The following is a 16,782-nucleotide window of genomic DNA, read 5'->3' on the forward strand; positions in this document are numbered from 1 at the left end:
GGGGGGTTGTGGGGGCTGGGCAAGGCTGTGAGCAGAGCCTCTCAGTGGGCATGACCCTGTCAGGACCAGACCAAAGGCAGAGCTTAAGGGGCCTGTTGTAACACCGTGACTTTTTATCTTGAGATACAGATTCAAAGGGAGTCCCGGAGGCACCTTGGGGTCCATCCCACCTAGCCTTGGTTAGGTACCAAGAGAGCTGGAGGCAGTTTTGGGAGCCCTGCAAGCTGGCTGTGGGACTGCCTTCTTTCAGAAACAGCAGGCACATGTGGCCAAAGTCTCCACTGGCTCTGCCTGCTCCCTTGTGGTGGGTGGTGCCAGTGAGCGGCCCGGCTGCAGGAGGTCGAGCCCTTTGATGTGGGCACAGCCGATGGCAGGTGGGCTCCTGCCCCCAGAGGCTCTGGCAGAGGCTGCACCTTCCTTCTCTGCTGTGTGGCTGAGTGTGGCCACCGCCTTGTGCAAGTGGTTCTGCTGGGACCAGACACACCCTCCATGCACAGGACCAAAGAGGAGACTGAGTGCTGTGAGGAGCAGCAACTCATGTGAACCCCTAACCTAGAGTTAACGCCACTGTGGCTAGCTCTGGTCACTAGGAACTAGTGCCTTTGGAGGGGCAGTGTTGGCCCTTGGAAGCTGTTGCTGGCTCAGGGCTCCTCCAGGAGATGTTCCAAGGGAAGCGCAAGCAAGCACAGGGCTATGGTCACTTTCATGGAGCACTGAGAACACCAGCCCTGGGGAAGCCGCAGTGCAGTCCATGGGCTTAGCCCAAGTCAGGGGCAGAGACTTGCAGAGAGAGAGATCCCAGAGCCTTCCCTCCAGGCTGATAGCAGCCTCAAGGACCTCACAGGCCTCACCCACCGAGTGCCCCAGGATGGTTCTCCTAGGTAGCTGCCAGCGGCCCCTCCTGTTCCAGAAGCAGCCTTTTGTTCCTGCTGCCCTGAGTGTTTTATAATCCACGTTGGAAAACACAATTTTTTTACACGACCAAATATTTCCACTGTGGGCTCTATGGGTTTTAGGGTCCAAATGTTCTTCCCATTGGTGAAAATAGGCTGTGGCCATGAATGGTTTGTGTTAGACGGCGTCAGGCAACCTCAGGATCACTTCAGATTGTGATGCCAAGTTAGAAAGACCCACTCAGAAGTTTCTGGGTAAGAATGGTGCTGCCATGAGGATGTAGGGTATCAGGGATGCCCAGGGCAGACAGGGCCAGCCTGGCAAGGGCCTGGGCAAACCCTGTGATGCTGTAGCCAGCAGAGCTCTGCCCCCTGCTCAGGACACAGTGTGGGCCTGAAGCGCCCTCAAGTCTCAGCTGTGTCCAGGGCATGACCAAGTCCCAGCCCCCAATGCCCCAGGACCAGGAAGCACTCACAGGGCTTCCATGCTGCCCAGGCAGGGCACATGGGGACATCTAGGGGCTGGTGGTCTTGGCTCTTCTCAGGGTTGCTGCAGTTTTCGAGTATGTGGAACCAGGGAGGACACCCCTTTGCCCCCCAACAGCCACAGTGCTGTGCACATGGAGCCAGGCCCTCGCCCAAGTCCCACCTCCACGTGTGCTAGCTGTGGCCACTGGGCTCCCAGCCCCCCTCACAGCCTGAGTCCTCGTCTTTGTGGTGTGCCGTGTCCCTTGCTGAGCACAGGGACCAGAGGGGTGTGTGTGGCCCAAGATGGCCAGTGTTGCATGCAGGTGGTGAACTGACAGCCCGGCCCTGCAGTGTCTACCAGGCTGACTACTCAGGCCCACTGTGAGCATGGCTGCCTAGGTGTTGGGGGTGGAGGGCAGGGGCTGTGGTCACTGTGGGCCTGGCCCCCACTAATTGGCCCTACAGGGAAGGCTCTGCCCTGTGAGGTAGCTCTGGTGAGCACTGGCAGGTGGCTTTGTCCTGGTGCCGTTCCAGATAAGGTGGGAATATATATTTTTGGCTGATTTGTTTTTAAATTATTTCTCTTCCAGAAAATATTCTCAGAGCCAGGGAGCTTGTCCATGACGACCATCACCAGGCTGCGTGAGAGCCACCGTGCTGCACTGTTGGCACAGGGCTGACAGGCTCCCTCTTCCCTGCCCCGCTGCCCGTGGGCCCATGACCATTCCTACTGCCCCCTTGTCAGGTTGTGAATGCCTGATGTCACTGCACTGCAGCGGTAGGTCTAGAGAGACCTCCGATCCTGTCACTCAGGCTGTGGGATCATAGATTCCAACAGCATTTATATTTAATAAAGTGTGAGCACTGAGTTTGTGGTATCAGCTTGTCAGCGTTTCGGCGCTATCACTGAGGTCAGCCTAGTTACTGTTCTTGCCTGTGGGGGAGTGCTCACCGTGTGGCCCCTTAGGGTTGCAACCGACAAGCAGGGCTCTCCCAGCAGCACCCAGGAAGGCCACACCATCACTTGGAACCCCTCTGACTCCTCCAGGAGGCCAGGCTGACCTTCATGAGAGCCTGCATGCCAGCCTGGTCCTTTCTAGACTCATTCTGACCTTGAGAGGGGCTCCTCGCAGGGTGGGCAACACCACTCCACCTGGCCCACCTGACCGAGATGCACTGCTAGAGGAGCAGTTTGTGAGGGCCTTGGCTTGTCCCCATGTCTGCTTCTGCAGTCTGGGTGCCTGGTAGTGCGGGCCTGTGGAAGAACACCAGTCAGGAAGCCTGGGCTCTGGGCCACTTGCAGGCCATCCTTAAAGCCAACCCCCAAGGTCCCAGGATCCTCAGTGCCAGAGTTCTGCTTCAGAAAACAGAAGGCGAGCTTTTGTGCCCTGAGCTCCTCGTTTCAGCAAGTGGTGGCTCCCACTGCACCTCATGGAGACCAGGGAAAGGCAGGCTTCAGAGCTGAGTGTCTCTCCAGTCCCAGGCCTGCCTTTCCAGGTGCAGCAGCTCTCACATTCTTTGGCCTTTTATACCTCTCGTAAGCAAACAGGAAACTGGTGAGACCAGCACCCCACGGAACAGAGGGGCCAGACACCCAGTTGCCTGAGCACAGCAGAGCCTGTGCCTCAGCTAGGGCCCAGGGCACATGTGGTTTTGACACAGGTGGCTTTGCCTGCAGAGCCCAAGAGAGCATGGATACTGCTGTCATTTGAGACCCAGTGTTCTCAGGTTACTGCCCAAGAGGCTAACTATCCCAACAGCTCTCCTGAACCAAGGACACAGGCCCCGATCCAGGGCTGCTGCCACCGCCAGTACCCACCGCCTCCCGTCCACAGACCTCTAGCAGCATGCTCCCTCAGCAGCCACCACTGAGGCATGCGTGGCGCTCGGCAGACACGAGGTGCAGACAGACGAAGAAAGAGACTTTTTATTAGCATCGTTACAGGCAGCGTGTCGCGTGTGAGCTGACCCTCAGTGTGCAACCCACCCAAGCCGCAGCGCAGACGTCAGTGGTGAATCTATTATTGCACGCAGTGCAGAAACAGAATCACCCTGAATGCCGACAGAGGACGGAAAATCACTTTACAAAAAGTAAATAAAAATAACACCCTTTCTACACTTAGAAAAGTGCCAGCTCTTGGGCGGCAAAACATGGGAACAATGAGGGTCACGCCCAGCCTGGACACTGCCTCGCCACATGCGGGCCAGCCCTCCTGAAAAAGCTTAACCTGAGCATCCAGGTGTTCACCCTTGGTACCTCCACGGTAACACTTTCCTGGCTCTATTATGTTTAATTTTCTAAGCATGCCAGTCTCACCATCAGCCACCCTGCACCAGGCCCAAGTGTTCAAACCAGAGACTTCCCTTTGTAAGGCTTAAATCTGAGCAAAGAATGAAAAAACCAACACCAAATCTTAACAGTCGAATCAAAGTGGAGCCGTGCCACATTAGCAAAGCACTCTTGCCTCTTTAGAGTTCTACTTTGGTAAATATTAACGTTTAACCAGTTAGCAAAATATTTAACCCAGTTAGCAAAATTAACACCGTCATTTCAATAGTTACTCTTTTTGTGCATAGTAAATGTTGCAGGATGAACTTCACATTTGATAAAGCAGATTTGAAAACGGTTTGCCAGAAAGTGTGCCCCGCTCCACACGAATCTAAGCTTGGGGACACGAGAACAGACCCCCTGCCTCTGCTGTCTGCGGCACACCTGCCAGTCTGCTAAATTGTCTGGTAGCCAGCGTGACTCCTCTTCCTGCCGATGAGGTAGGCAATGAGGACGATGAGGACGAGCCCGGCCAGGGCGCCCCCCACAGCTATGGGGATCAGCATGTTGTTCCCATCCAGCAGACACTCTTCCACTGTAAGACAGACAGCCACACACCACTCACCAAAGGACCTGCCTCCACTTGCTGGAACTCCCCAGCCAGAGGGGCAAGAGGAGGCCAGGTGAGAGGTCTCAACTCCAGACAATTGTCACTACATAAGTCATTACAGGGTGGGGCACTCTCCATTTGGCTGGGAAACCACAGCCGTGCTTCCCCACCAAGATCAAAGGTTGGTGCCAAACAGCAGGTCATGCTGGCCACCTGTGCTGCACCCAGCTCCAGACCCCTCACACTCAAGTGTTCACAGGAGGACAGCCTCCATTTCTAAATGAGACTGCCTCTGTTAAGGGAGTCCTCTGCCCCACCTGTCAGGCAGCTTGGGTCCTTCTAAAGCAAGGGGAAGGGATTTCTCCAGAATCTCTCTATTGGAAGAACAGAGTTTTCTTTGAGAGGGAAAAGGAAGCCACCGTCCCCAACTCCTGGCAGTGTGACTGGGAGAGGTCTGATGCGCTTCTACTGCCACCACTACGGCGAATGCCACCCTCAGGACCACTTACCAGACCCAAACCTGTCGCCTTCCACCTGGAAGGCCTGGACCCACACTCTGAAGATGTTGAGGGAGAAGGCCTGGGTGACACGGATGTGCTCCTCAGTGTTGCACTTGTAGGAGTGCCCGACGGTGGCCTGTAGGGCTCTCAGTGAGGTGTTGGTGGCTCTGAAGGTGGGCTCTGCAAAGCAGTCAAAAGTCTGAGTCCCCAGGGCCACAGTGGCTGGGGCCTGGTGAATTGTGGGGTCTTACCTTTGGCGTCAGGAAAAGTTGCATTCAACTGGATCCCTTGTAGGAAAAACCGGCTAGAGCTTGCATTCTGAGAGGGAAGAGAGTGCACAGTCTGTCAACCCACAGGTCCCTGGTCGTCCACTGGACTTCCCACATTCCTAGCTTTAGGACAAAGCTGCTTATCTTATCATCTGAAGGAGCACCATGACTCTAGGAACACAAAGTTTGCTTAGTTCCTTCCAGACCATTTCAAAGATTCAGATTCTCTAATAAAATTGGGTTTGCAGGAGCCATCTTACAAAAAAGTAAAATTGTTTTGAATGGGTACAGTTAAAAAAGAGCCCCAACTATCAAATCAGTCCATTTGCACAGCATCAGATGGTTGTGAGTGGTTCCAACACTCTTCCCACTTCACTGGCTGACTGCACACCATGGCTCCTTCCAAGCACAGAGCACAGGACATGGATCACCACTGTTAGGAGATAGGTGGCAGCACCTGGCCCCGGGAAAGAGTGGCCTGGCCCCTAGTCAGCAACCTGTGCCCTGCAGGCACCCTGGCTTTCAGGCCTACACAGGTCTTTCTGAAATGTCCGCAGAATAAATGAACAATGGTGTGCCTCAATGAGAAAGTGGGAGGGAAACTCAGGAAGATGCACACAGGGTGGCAGAGTCTGCGCACTGGAAGCAGAGCTGTGACTCTGGACTCTGAACCACAGACGCCGGGCTTACACACAGCACCCTGCTAGTGGGCCAGAACAGTGGTCCTGCCTGACACTGTTGCAAGGGCATGAGAAAGGCAGCAGGAGGAAGACCCCAGTGAGCAGCCCTAATGCTGAAGGAGCAAAGAGCCTCACCATCCCAAACCACAAGACCAGGACCATGCCCTTCTTGCTCTGCAGCTCCAGGGTCACTAGGAGGGAACTGCAGTTCCCGCTGGCTGTGGTCTCGTTTGGGTTGATGTTCAGCACACTAGTCACCGTCTGAAAGAAAAGCAAACAGGTCACGACCTCAGGCCCTGGGCCCAGGCTAACACCTCACGTCAGCCAAACCCCAGGGAACGCTGAGCAAATGTCCAGGTCCTACAATGTTTCCCACTGTTTCCAACACACTCAGAATGCTGGGCGGTGTGGCCTTACACCAGCCCCACTCCCTCAGAGCTGCACACTTTTTTCTTAAAAAAATTCTTACCTGATTTTCGAAACGTGGTCTCACTGCATGCCCAGGCTGGCCTTTTAATTCCTGGGCTCAAGCCATCCTGTCTCAGTCTCCCAGGTAATGCAGACAACAGGTGTTTGTACCACACCTGGCTCAGCCACACTTTAAAACTCAAGCCAGCACCCTTTCTCCCAGGGAATAATAAAAACTGATACCTAAATGAGTGTCAGCAGTTCAGGGGAAATGCAGTGCACCCCCCAGGACTGACACTTTCTCTCTGAGGGGTCCAACAAGCACTGTAGGCCGACAGTGTGGCGGGCACAGTGCTCTGCAGTGAACCCGACTTGGGGCAACACCCTCTCCATGCACTCTCCCTACCGTGTTGTCCCTCCGGGCGTAAGTGACGTTCAGCTGCAGCCCCATGCTGGCCAGCAGGCAGGTCCCGTTGTCACCACTCACGTTGTACCTGGACACGGAGGGGCTCTCAGCGGGCACAGGGCTAGGCGAAGGGCTGGGTGGAGCAGGTGGCAGGGCAGTTGGGGAAGGCTCAGGCTTGTCCTGCTTGCAGCGTGACTCTGCAGGGATGTTGGAGGGGGTGCAAGTTCAAAGCCCAGCTCTCTGGTAATGACTGCTAGTTCACCTGAGGCCAAACTCAGAACTGAGAACCCACTGTAGACCCCTAGTCTCTTCTCAGAGGTGACTGCCCCCCAGAGGACAGCATGAGGTCATGCTCTCTTAGGCATACGACAGAAGCAGGTCACACAGTGGGCTCAGGGGAGCAGACCAGGTGGGTATGCTAGAGTATCCTCTATGCACCGGGTGCTTCACTTCAGCCAAGGCAGTGGGTCACTATGCCACCGTGTGGCCTGTCACCAGAGAACACACGTGCAAGGCCCTCTTTCTGGACATGTGCCCCACAAATGTGACTTTTGGTTGTTCATTCGCTCTAAGCGGTCTCCTACCAGGCACTGTGCTAGCACTGACAGAGAGGATAGCAGAGGTCCTGGCCTCCCAGGCTCAGCAAGTGGAGCAGCATAAGCATAGGCGCTGACCATGTCTGCCAGTTGGGACAGGGCAGCTTCCCTGAGGACCCCAAATAGGGACTCAAGGTGAACAGGCCAGCCAGCTATCTCAGGGCTGTAAGGGTAGGGACAAGCATCCTCCTTTAAAGAGAGGGTAGAGGGGGAAGGCACAGAGATAGACAGGTGAGGGACAGGGGTATGCCCACAGGACAGCGGGGACGGAAGGGCCTGCAGGGAGGGGACACACTGAGGAGTCTGATCATGGTCCTGTCCCTTAGAATGTGATCTAACAAAAATTTACATCTAGCACTAAGGCAGACTGAACCCAGGCAAGAGAGCTGATCACTGCACAGGAGTCAAGCTGGCCCTCTATGGGCGATGCTCTCAAACAGCACTTCTTCACCACCTTACTTCTGAGGAGAACCAAGAAATTTAGAACAACGTTCATACATTTCCCATCCAATGTGATCCTTTCCACATTTTTTCTAAGTCATGAGAATGTGGCCTAAAATATCCAGCGTGGGTGAGCCCACAGGAATTTGCTATGGAACTTCGTGAACCACTTATTACCAGGAGCGAAGAACCAAGCTCTCATTTCAGCTCTTCTCCCGTTGCCAGCTCCTATCCCACCCCCATGTATATTTGCAGCAGGGGACAGGATGGGGTCCTTCCCCAGAACACGCCCCGCTTCACCTCGTGGGTGTGGATGGAGATCTTCACCTGCTGTACCTCCCAAGTGGTGCTTGGCACACTTCTGGAATGCTCCCTCACCAGCAGCGTCTTCCCCATGTGAGACCCACTTCTGGACAGAGCAGAACAACAGAGATGACCCAGCCCGGGCCCAGAGAACCTGCCTGGAGCTCTGCAGTCACTTAACCCTGGGCAACAAGGCAATGCAGATGCTGAGGCCAAGGCGGCACTGAACCACACTTAACTCAGGACTCGAGAAGTCTGGTGGTAAAGGGCTCTCTTCATTCTCTCTGGATGATGTATGCAAAACCCACGCATCCACCAGCCTCATCCTTCATTCCCTGAACATACACTAAGTACCAAAGCCCTCCCTGCAGAAGGCTCATGACCTAGAAGACATCATCACACACAAACTGCAGACACACACCACAGGAGATGTCCTGGACCCTCAGAACTCAGGACGCAGGGCAGCTATGGGTGCACCCTTCCAGACTACCTCCCAAAGGCTTCTGCGCCATCCAGGCCCCAGACAGCCTCCTGAGAGCAGCAGTGCTCAAACAGGCCTGCCTGCTGCCATCAAGAAGCAACCTCAGGTGACAAGAACCTGTCAGCATCAATGCCTTCAGCTTAGGCGAGTCTGGAGGGAGATCCTGGTTCATAAGAAATCAGTCAAAAACACTGGCCAATCGGGCAGAGTGAGCCTTATAATGACAAGGCTTCAAAGCCATGGAAGCCTTCGACTCACAGCAAGCACCCCCCTCCCAAGCCGGAAGATACACAGACAGCAGTGTCCCAGGGCCAGGTGAACTGACCACAGCCCAGGCTTCTCTACACAGCCAGGCCCAGGCGAGCATCGTCTGCCTGGCTCTCGAGCACTCAGCAAAGGTGCTGCTTTCCTCATCACAGGCCAACAGGAGACCCGTGCGTCCTGGCTTGTGCTTTCCTTTCTCTCACCAAGTCTCCTTCGACACAATGTTGAGTTCAAAGGCAAGATGAATGAGGCTGTCTGTTTAAGGCCACCACTGCTCTGCTGACGAATAGGCCACAGAGGCCTCTCTCCTCCACTAGTAGCTTGTCAAATAAAAGCTACATGGGTAAGAGACCAAGGGGCTGTTTTCTGACCAAAGAAATCAGTGACTTAATGAATTCATTCAGCATGTATTAGGAACCATTCAGAGCAGGCTGGGGACACAAGAACAGACTCCATATGATTGATCCGGGACCTTTCCCTGGAACAGCTCTTGACTTGGTTAAGAGACACCAAAAAATAAGTCATAAAAGTGACTAGGAACCAAAAATATGAAAAGGAAATGAAATGACCAATTCTGAGAGACCTCAAGGATTCTTAAGCAGTCTGCCAACAAGGCAGTCGTGTGATCAGTGTTTCAAATGTCAACTCGTCCTCTATGCTTGTGTCCCGTAGTGCTGGCCTTCAGCAAGTCCTTGCTGCCCACTGCTGAGGCCCTACCCAAGGCAGTGAGTGGTGGGAGGACTGCACCCAGGGCTTCTCACATGCTAGGCAAGTATGCTACCCTGAGCCCCACTCTGGCCCAGTTTGGTTTGTGCTTACTATTTTTTTTTTTTTTTTTAGCAAGAAGGGCCTGGACTGACGAGGACTTACCCTAGGCTGTGACTCAACACTGAGATGGCTTCCAAAAGCCCAGGGGCTCCTTCCTCCTACTGAAGAGAACCTCCTCCACCCTTCACCCTTGTTGCCGGCAAAAAGAGGGACAGACCTGGATTGTCAGGACACCCCAGCTTTTGTGGAACATTCGGGAAGTTTTAGGATAATTTTAACTCCCCTATTACCCACTAGAACGCACTAAAAAAGGGCTCTAAGATCTTTGAAAAAGAAGCAAGATTTCCTTTATTCGCAATGTGTACCTGCAGATTTAACAAACTCAAGAAATCATGATGAAAGGGCAGGTATGGATGTTCTTAGCCCCTTCTCTAAAGGGAGGACGCGCTGAGTGACCATCCTCTGGTGGACAAATTGATGGCGAGTCAGGGACAGCCACCCACAACAAGGTCCCCATGACTCATCAGTTTCAAAGCCCATCCTCTGGGGTAGACAACATCCAACATGAGCACATGGCCAGTCCACCCCACTGGCTGCCCCCAGAGAGGTACACGTGGCGGCCTCAGGCATCAGGAGCCTTCTTCTCAGACTCTTTTCACAAGCATGTGCTCTCCACGTAACTATGGTGTGAATGTGAACAGTGAGGGGTGCTGGTGAAGCACACTGGGTATACAGCAACCACTCAACTCTACTAGGAACCTAAAACTATTACAAAAATAAAATCTCTCTAAAAATAATTAACCTCAAAAAAACACAGCAAGTCTTCTATCTCTGCTTGTATTCACTTTCAGTCCAGAGAGAGCAGCCAAGGTCTCAGGGCTTGTCCTTGCTGACCACCACTGCACGGCTTTTCCCTTCAAGCCCTCTCTGCGTGGGGAAGAAAGCAGGGCACCAGGTGACATGTGCCCAGGATGTAGAGCTAGGTGGCAAGCCACATTCTGTGACCTCCACATCCAGACCAAGCCAGTAGCAGACACTGGACAAGGTCATCAGGCCAGACTCTGGTTTCCAGGTTCTTCCTGCTCTTCAGATCTGAGACCTCTGATGGCCCACATAACCAGGGACTCGTGACTGAACACTCTCTGCTCTGAACACTGTCACCCTGCCTAATGAGGTCACTGCAAGCTGCCTGGGCATGGACTGAGTATGGCACTCCTAGAGACTGCCAGACAGGCCATCTTCACTGGTGCCCACATGCCAGCAGTGCCCTCCCCACCCCACCAAGCAGACACAGACAGGCTCGGTGTGCTCACTGTGTCATCGTGGGTGAGCCTGTGCATGCGCCAGTGGGCCAGGAGCCATTCCACAAATTCCAGGGGCTTCTGTTAACCATTCAACATGGCAAGGTTTGTCCAAAGACCTGACTCAAGTTGGCTTCCTTCAGAACTTCCCTGTGACAGTCCTCTTCCTCCCAATTACACCTGGCTTTGGGGGGCAGGGCTTCTCAGGCCTGGCTCTACCACTAATGCTCTTGTCACTGATCAAAGGTCAGCAAGTCCTTTCTACAAAGTGATAGGCAGTAAATATTCTAGATTTGCAGGCTCTAGTTCTATCCTGAGAACTGGACTCTGCCATTCCTAATGCAAAAGCAGCTGCAGAAAACACTGAACAGGTAACAGTGGTGTGCCCAATAAATGGGAGATGCTTTTTCTATGTCCCCCAAGCTACATCCTAAGCACCCCCACTCCTTTTAAATAAATTCTGAGATAGGATCTTGCTAAGTAGTTCAGGCTACCTCCAATCTTCTTCCTCAGCCTCCCAGTCACCGGAATTACTGGCGTGTGCCATGGTACCTGGCCAGACACTGAGTCTTATAACCTGGTTGTTTATTTTTTGTTTTCAAACCTTAGACAGCAGGACTGGGCCTGTTCCTGGGTGCACCCTGCTGTGAGCATATACCCCGAGACCGCAATGGACCCTAACTAGCACCCAAGAAAAAGCATCCTGTTAGCCACTCCCCCAAGTCACCTTGGAGCAGACTACTGGGGAAGAGGCCAAACCAAGGTCAATCAGGGCAGGTCTGAGGTCAAGGGAAGGCCATGTTCTCTTCATCCACCTGCAGTGGCCAGGTGAGCCCTTCTTAGGCCAATCACACATCCTCTACTTCTGAAATGTGACAGAGGTTTCTGAGCTGGCGGTTGGGGAGGATTTTCTCAAGTAACAATAAAATTATTTAAGAAAAAAAAAAAACATAAAAAAGGAAAGGAGATAGTAAAATGTATGTGCTACTCTTTGCCAGACACTGATAAGTAGTTTGCATAAATTTATATTTTAATCCCAACATGCTTCAAAGACAGGAAGAGGTGGCTTGGACCCACCTGTCTGGACCTGACGCCCACTGGCTGAGTCCACAGGTGTGGGTCAGACACAGACTCAGAAAGGCAGTGCTGATCCATGGCCTCCTGAGTGGAACTGAGAGTGCTCTGTGCCTCTGATCCCACTAGTGGGGTCATGAGGGAAGGTTCCAATGGCTTTGCTCTTCTGCTGCCCTCCCTTTCCTCCTCTCCTCCCCTCCTCCCTTCCTTCTCTTGCTTTCTGCAGTACTGGGGATTGAACCCAGGAGGGCTTTACCACTGACTACATCTCTAGTCCTTTTCACTTTTGGAGACAGTCTCTAACTGGCCTAGCCTGAACTTGCAGTCTCCCTGCCTCAGCCTCCCAAGTTGTTTGGATTGCAGGTGTGCACTACTATGCCAGGATTGCTCTCCTTTGTGGCAAAAACACTTAAAAACCACTCTCTCAGCAATACTCAAGAACACAGTGCATCACTGGTCACCACCATCACCATGTGGCACAATGATCTCTGGGTTCTAGTGATCTAACTGGAGCACTCTATCTGCAGGCCAACATCCCCACCTGAGCCCGGGGCTGTCACCAGCCTACTCTCCCTGCCTGTGAGATCAAGACTGACATCTGAGATCAGATGACACTTGCCCTTTGGTGCCTGGCTTATTTCACTCCAACCTTCTACTCTTGTGAATCAAGATGTATCCACCCTCATCTACAGAGGTCATCTTCTCCAAAGAGAAGAGTTCTGCTGCACAGCTCTGCAAAGAGGCATCCCTGGCTGCGTAAACATTCTCTCCATGTGGTATGCCAGGCACCTGATACCGAGAAGTGAGCTACTGCAGCCGCATGACCAACACCAGAGGACAAGGTCAGCATCCTACCTCCCTTGCTGAAGCTGCTGCTTGACAGGTAGGCCTGGATGGTGGCATCGCTGAGGGTGATGGTCACATTGCTCATGTGGACCTGGGTGGTGCTGACACACCTGTACTTCTTGTCTATGTCGGCCTTGATGTCAGTTACAGATGAAACATTCTTGACTTCTGCATCAAAAACAAGATTAAAAATAAACAAAAAATAATGATCAAAATTAAAAAAACCCTACAATTTTGAACTACTTGCAGTACTCTGCTAAAGTGATTTCTGAGCATCTTCCCACCCAAATCTCTCTCTCTTCAAGCAGTCAACCCTGATCCCTACCCTTGGAACTTGCGTTGGGGAAAGTCCATGTGTCTGACATGTTGTAAATAAAACTCATGAGCTGGACCCGATAACGTGTTGTGTTTCTTGTGAAAGTGAGGGTCAGCGAATGTCCTCTTCCGAAAGCAATCACGAGGCTAGAGTCGGAAGCGTTTTTTCCACCACAAGAGCTGCTGTTCAGTACTTCTGCAGAGGGTGGCAGTTCAAAGCTCACGTTCTAGAATAAACACAATTGCAACAGAGCCCGATGAGAATGCATGTCATTAAAGCGATTCAAATACTAAAGACAGAGATCTGTTAAGTCTGACAGGCTTACACCTCAGTTCCAACTCAGATACACTATCTTTTCTATGAGCTGGAGTCCTTCAAACTCGTCTTCTAGTTATTGTTGTAGGCTCTAGTTACCTCATAGTTCTATAAAGTATTCTTTTTTATTTTGGGAGGTACAAGGGATCGAACTCAGGGGCACTCAACCTCTGAGCCACACCCCCAGCTTTATTTTGAATTTTATTTAGAGACAGGGTCTCATTGAGTTGTTTAGCATCTCACTTCTGCTGAGGCTGGCTTTGAACTGGTGAACCTCCTGCCTCAGCCTCCTGAGCTGCAGAGATTACAGACATGTGCCACTGCACCTGGCTTCACTTTTTTTAATGTAAACAAGAAAACTCATTTTTAAAAAAGATCGATTACATCAGTTAATAGAAAAGTAAATCAAATCTAAGAGAAAGGTGACTTCATTATTCATAGTTTAAAACTTCACTCCTATTAAAACAAAACTTTAATTGGGGCTGGGATTGTAGCTCAGCAGTAGGGCGCTCGCCTAGCATGGGCAGGACCTGGGTTCGATCCTCAGCACCACATAAAAATAAAAGGCATTGTGTTGTGTCCATCTACACCTAAAATAAATAAATAAAATAAATATTTAAAAAAAAACGACTTTAATCTATTTATAACAGAATAAAAACTAAAGTTACTTTGAAGTGCCCTGAAACTTAATTCTTACTGGGTGTCAGGACCAGCTACATATTCATTATAACTGAAATTCTGCCACTACTATTTTTACTATAGAACGTTTGTAGTTTAAAGAATATCTCTTAAACCAAAGTATTTACTTGAGAATTGTTTGAATTTACTGTTATAAGCAAAACTGGAAAATCACCTAATGTGCATTAAAATGAACTAGGTTATGCAAACATGGTTCTAGAAACTGACAGAATTACAGCGTAACGGACTGATTTGTACAACATCCAACTACCAAGACCATATCTAAAAAAGTAAAGTTGAAATTAAAAAGTGCTTGGACAAATATTTATAACTTGAGACGTTGTTACAAAACAAATCCTTGTTTCCAGTTTTCTTCAATTTGGACAGACACATGGAGACAAAGACATAGTTAATAAACACAGGCCAAGTGGCTGCACAGAGCACAGAGAGTGCTGGAGGACCGCACCCTTCTTCCTGGTACTCCAGCACCACTACTGCCCTTTGCTAGTTGACAGCTCAGTGACAGTCAGATGGCAGTATGCAAGGAAAAATGGAGCTTCAGCCAAGAACTGAACATAAAATGTACCTCAGGGATGCAATTACTGAGTAGATATTATGCAGAACGAGTATGTGAAATACCCACTAATGACTAGTTGAGGAAGAAACACAATAAATACATGCTACCTATCTGTCAGCAATCTAGGAAACACAAAGGCCTCACTCATCCCATAGAAACACAAAAGTTGTTTTAATACACGATGAACATTTTAATCAAAGTAATGAGGTGCTATAAGCCAAGTTATACAGATGTTTTCAAGTATAACAATATATCCAAAGTAAATGCAACATCACACACCTACAACGCTGTTCAATGGGCATTAGGAAGAGCAAGCCTGCCAATAGGGAGGCGGCTTAGCAAGCGGTGCTGACCAGTGCCCTGAAGTGCCATGCTGTGACTGTAAAGGGTCATCGCGAAGACCACAAAGACACATGTACTAAACACAGGTGACAGCACAGGTCACTGGAGAAGGGGCACGTTAACGAGGGGTCGCTTCTCAGATTCAGTTTTAAACTTACGCTCTCTCACACACATAGATGAAGCACGAGCACCAGCATCTCCTACCTGAGAACCATGCACAGTCTCATAGCTCATCCTGAAGGCAGCGGAGAAGTTGGCCATTATACAAGCTGTCCCATTGCCGTCTTTCACCACAAACATTGCTGAGGCACCATGGACAACACCTGCTGATTCCAGGAAAGACAGACAGAATCAGGCATCTTTCTCAAAGTACCAGGGGGCATTTTGGTTTTCTGTACCTAGAGTGGGAGTGCATTTTATTAAGAGATTCCACTATACTCCTAAACCACTGAAGAACTACACTGGGCTGTGTGTGACACAGCAGCATCACCTGGTATTCTGTCCTTCCTGGACACACTCTAGTGCTTTATTTCAGAACACTCAATGGGTGTTTACAGTCCATTTCCAGGCCAGTGCTCTGCATCCGTGGTTCCTGGCTCCTCAGGAGCCTGTGAAGATGTGGTGGGGCTTTGGGAGCATATCACACTCCTCATACAACCTTTTGTGGGGACACTGGGGAGAGCATGCAGCTCCTTCACTGCAGACCTGAACTGGTATCTCAAGTCCCATCTGTTGTGGCTTCTCAGGGACTAGTGTGTGACAAGAAAAGTCATTCTGAGGCCAGGGTTACGGCTCATTGGTAGAGCGCTTGCCTAGCATGCATGAGGCACTGGGTTTGATCCTCAGCACCACATTAAAAAAATAAATAAATAAAGGTATTGTGTCCATCTACAACTAAGAAAGAAAGAAAGAAAGAAGAACAGAAGTTATTCTGAACTCATTACCCAATTTCAGGAAGGTCCTCACATACAGCGACTGGAACTTAGCAAGAATAGGGCGAAGACATCGTAAGCATACTGAAAATTAAAGGGCAGGTGAAAGCCACATGGGTCTTTCTGGCCTAAAAGTGGGCCTTGCTGAAAACCTCCTCTCTGGATTCTTTAGGCTGCCCTGCACTGATCAAGATGCCTAGCAAATGCAATCGGATCACTCTGGTACAAAAGTAGTACTTCTGAAAAACCACTAGTTTTATTACAGTTTGTACACAGATTGCCCCAAATTTGTGTTTTTGCTGGTTCTTTTTGTTTTGTTTTGTTTTGTTACCAGGGATTGAACTCAGGGGCATTCGACCACTGAGCCACATCCCCAGCCCTATTTTGCATTTTATTTAGAGACAGGGTCTCAATGAGTTGCTTAGCACCTCACTAAGTTGCTAAGGCTGGCTTTGAACTTGCAAGCCTCCTGCCTCAGGCTCCTGGGGCCGCTGGGATTACAGGCATGTGCCATAGTGCATGGCTTGTTTTTGCTAGTTCTAAAGCCAAATATTTATCAGCCATCACTGTGTAGTGAAATACAGAAATGACACGCTGTCACTGGTCCCTGCTGTTACAAGCTTGTGCACACCCTTCCCAATGACATTTATACACCTGGGGTCTGATGTGACATTCCAAGTGGGTGTGTATGCCCATCTGATGAGAATTCATCTGCACACCTGGAACTTGGTCTTCCACTCTAAAAAGTGGAAACATGACTCAAGCACGGTTTGGGAACAGCATCCTCAAAGAGAGGCTTCAACTTTTCATTTAAAATTCTGTGTTTTTTTTTTTTGGAAAGTAAATTAACTCCAGTGAACCTAATTCATTTCATCCTTGGGACTTTGAAAAAAATAAAATCTTTCGAGAAACTGGTATTCAAGTTCAGAACCAAGAAAGTACCCAGAAATACCACATACCTTCCCTTAGAGAAGGGAAGACCACACCTACACTCCTGAAGAAGTGCTGCTGTGTGGGGTTGAAGCAGATTCCTTCCACAGAAGGA

At 50.5% G+C, this 16,782-nt stretch overlaps 2 protein-coding genes across 2 annotated transcripts in view; one reads left to right on the forward strand and one right to left on the reverse strand.

Moving 5' to 3' along the window:
- The window catches only part of Grtp1 (growth hormone regulated TBC protein 1), a 33,547-nt gene extending 31,318 nt beyond the window's left edge, over positions 1 to 2,229 (forward strand). Inside the window, exon 8 of the mRNA XM_048800994.1 lies at positions 1,952 to 2,229. Within this exon, the coding sequence (XP_048656951.1) occupies positions 1,952 to 2,041 (90 nt within the window). The 3' untranslated portion in view covers positions 2,042 to 2,229. The remainder of the gene's footprint in view (positions 1 to 1,951) is intronic.
- A 1,041-nt stretch (positions 2,230 to 3,270) lies between these two features.
- Lamp1 (lysosomal associated membrane protein 1) lies at positions 3,271 to 15,167 on the reverse strand. Its single transcript, XM_015484058.2, has 8 exons — positions 15,010 to 15,167; positions 12,903 to 13,119; positions 12,587 to 12,745; positions 6,504 to 6,700; positions 5,825 to 5,950; positions 4,992 to 5,058; positions 4,750 to 4,920; positions 3,271 to 4,225 (listed from the first exon to the last, which is right to left on the reverse strand). Exons 1-8 carry the CDS (start codon positions 15,103 to 15,105, stop codon positions 4,086 to 4,088), a joined length of 1,173 nt encoding a protein of 390 aa, XP_015339544.1. The 5' UTR covers positions 15,106 to 15,167; the 3' UTR covers positions 3,271 to 4,085.
- Between the last annotated feature and the right edge of the window lie 1,615 nt (positions 15,168 to 16,782).

This window comes from Marmota marmota, unplaced genomic scaffold (genome assembly GCF_001458135.2).
Source record: "Marmota marmota marmota unplaced genomic scaffold, marMar, whole genome shotgun sequence".
Lineage (NCBI taxonomy): Eukaryota > Metazoa > Chordata > Mammalia > Rodentia > Sciuridae > Marmota > Marmota marmota.

Bases quoted from the DNA above. Each gene is read 5' to 3' on its own strand.
- Lamp1 (XM_015484058.2), bottom strand. From the start codon at position 15,105: ATGTTTGTGGTGAAAGACGGCAATGGGACAGCTTGTATAATGGCCAAC. The intron at 4,921-4,991 runs GTAAGACCCCAC...ACTGCTTTGCAG, and splicing joins AACTTTTCCTGACGCCAAAG to AGCCCACCTTCAGAGCCACC. The intron at 4,226-4,749 runs GTAAGTGGTCCT...TCTGTCTTACAG, and splicing joins AGGCGACAGGTTTGGGTCTG to TGGAAGAGTGTCTGCTGGAT.